The following is a 2,500-nucleotide window of genomic DNA, read 5'->3' on the forward strand; positions in this document are numbered from 1 at the left end:
ACCCTAACCCTAACCCAACCCTAACCTTAACCCAACCCTAACCCAACCCTAACCCTAATCCTAAACCTAACCCCTAACCCTAACTCCCCACACCCCCTTCAGTCAAGTGTTTCGGCGTTTATCCACGGCTGAAAAAACAACAACAACAACAAAACAAACACACACACACACACACACACATACACGCACACACATCCACCCGGGGTGGGGGGAGGCGGGGTTCAGTGACACTTCGGGGTGGCCCAGTACTGACGCAGGGTGTCAGGCAACACCTTATGCACAGTGACCAGCCCGGAGTCCCACACGTGACACCCGTCCTTCTTCACACGATCGGGTACCCTCATGTTGAAACCGTTCAGGTGCCGTACCCCGACACCCAGCTGCTTAATGCACAGCCCCACGAAGACATCCTCCAGAAAGAAGAAGGGTACACCCCTGGACGCCGCCAACACCCGGGTGGCCACCTGCACCGAGCTGGTGTAGGCGGTACCCGAGCAGTATTTCGGGTAGGCATTGGCCGGGTACTCTGCGTAGGTAGCACTCCTGTGACACAGGAGGCAGGGAGATGGGGTGGAAGTGGAGGGGGAGGGGGGGGGTGTTACTGTGAGAGATAGTGGTGGTGGTGATGTTGTGTCTGTGGGTGTGTGTGTGGGGGGGAGGGGTGGGGGGGTTGGTCAGCTTCTTTGGTTCTCAGTTCTATATGCTGACAGTGAAACACGGTGTGACGTGATTAGGGGGAACACGATGTGATGCAATAGATGACACTTGTGATACAACTGGAGACATTGTGATACAAGATATTGGGATGCAACACAAGACATTCAAAAGCAACACAAGACATTGGGATGCAACACGAGACACTGAAAAGCAACACAAGAGATCAGAGCGCAACACAAGAGATCAGAGCGCAACACAAGACATTGAAAAGCAACACAAGAGATCAGAGTGCAACACAAGAGATCAGAGCGCAACACAAGACATTGAAAAGCAACACAAGAGATCAGAGCGCAACACAAGACATTGAAAAGCAACACAAGAGATCAGAGTGCAACACAAGAGATCAGAGCGCAACACAAGACATTGAAAAGCAACACAAGAGATCAGAGCGCAACAGAAGACATTGAAAAGCAACACAAGAGATCAGAGTGCAACACAAGAGATCAGAGCGCAACAGAAGACATTGGAAAGCAACACAAGAGATCAGAGTGCAACAGAAGACATTGAAAAGCAACACAAGAGATCAGAGTGCAACACAAGACATTGGAAAGCAACACAAGAGATCAAAGCGCAACACAAGACATCGAAAAGCAACACAAGAGATCAGAGTGCAACACAAGAGATCAGAGCGCAACACAATACATTGAAAAGCAACACAAGAGATCAGAGTGCAACACAAGAGATCAGAGCGCAACACAAGACATTGAAAAGCAACACAAGAGATCAGAGTGCAACACAAGGGATCAGAGCGCAACAGAAGACATTGAAAAGCAACACAAGAGATCAGAGTGCAACACAAGAGATCAGAGCGCAACAGAAGACATTGGAAAGCAACACAAGAGATCAGAGTGCAACACAAGAGATCAGAGCGCAACAGAAGACATTGGAAAGCAACACAAGAGATCAGAGTGCAACACAAGAGATCAGAGTGCAACAGAAGACATTGAAAAGCAACACAAGAGATCAGAGTGCAACACAAGACATTGGAAAGCAACACAAGACATTGGAAAGCAACACAAGACATTGAAAAGCAACACAAGAATCAGAGTGAAACACAAGAGATCAGAGTGCAACACAAGAGATCAGAGCGCAACACGAGACATTGAAAAGCAACACAAGAGATCAGAGTGCAACACAAGAGATCAGAGCGCAACACAGAGATCAAGAGCGCAACACAAGACATTGAAAAGCAACACAAGACATTGAAAAGCAACACAAGACATTGAAAAGCAACACAAACATTGGAAAGCAACACAGAGAATCAGAGGCAACACAAGAGATCAGAGTGCAACACAAGAGATCAGAGCGCAACACAAGAGATCAGAGCGCAACACAAGACATTGAAAAGCAACACAAGACATTGAAAGCAACACAGACATGAACAACAAGAGATCAGAGTGCAACACAAGAGATTGAAGTGCAACACAAGAGATCAGAGCGCACACAAGAATCAAGTGCAACACAGACATTGAAAAGCAACACAAGAGATCAGAGTGCAACACAAGGATCAGAGCGCAACAGAAGACATTGAAAAGCAACACAAGAGATCAGAGTGCAACACAAGAGATCAGAGTGCAACACAAGAGATCAGAGCGCAACACAAGAGATCAGAGCGCAACAGAAGAGATCAGAGCGCAACACAAGGGATCAGAGCGCAACACAAGGGATCAGAGCGCAACACAAGGGATCAGAGCGCATCACAAGGGATCAGAGTGCAACACGAGACATTGAAAAGCAACACAAGAGATCAGAGTGCAACACAAGAGATCAGAGCGCAACACAA

The 2,500-nt window shown here is 47.5% G+C and overlaps 1 protein-coding gene across 5 annotated transcripts in view; it reads right to left on the reverse strand.

Moving 5' to 3' along the window:
* Nucleotides 1–82: 82 nt before the first annotated feature.
* LOC143275445 (beta-1,3-galactosyltransferase 5-like) overlaps nt 83–2,500 on the reverse strand; it is an 18,268-nt gene continuing 15,850 nt past the window's right edge. For all 5 annotated transcript variants that reach the window (XM_076579580.1, XM_076579579.1, XM_076579575.1 and 2 more), the window contains one exon: nt 83–543. In XM_076579580.1, coding sequence (XP_076435695.1) covers nt 222–543 — 322 coding nt within the window. In that variant the 3' untranslated portion in view covers nt 83–221. The remainder of the gene's footprint in view (nt 544–2,500) is intronic.

The sequence above is a fragment of the Babylonia areolata genome, chromosome 30 (assembly GCF_041734735.1).
Source record: "Babylonia areolata isolate BAREFJ2019XMU chromosome 30, ASM4173473v1, whole genome shotgun sequence".
Taxonomy (NCBI): Eukaryota; Metazoa; Mollusca; class Gastropoda; order Neogastropoda; family Buccinidae; genus Babylonia; species Babylonia areolata.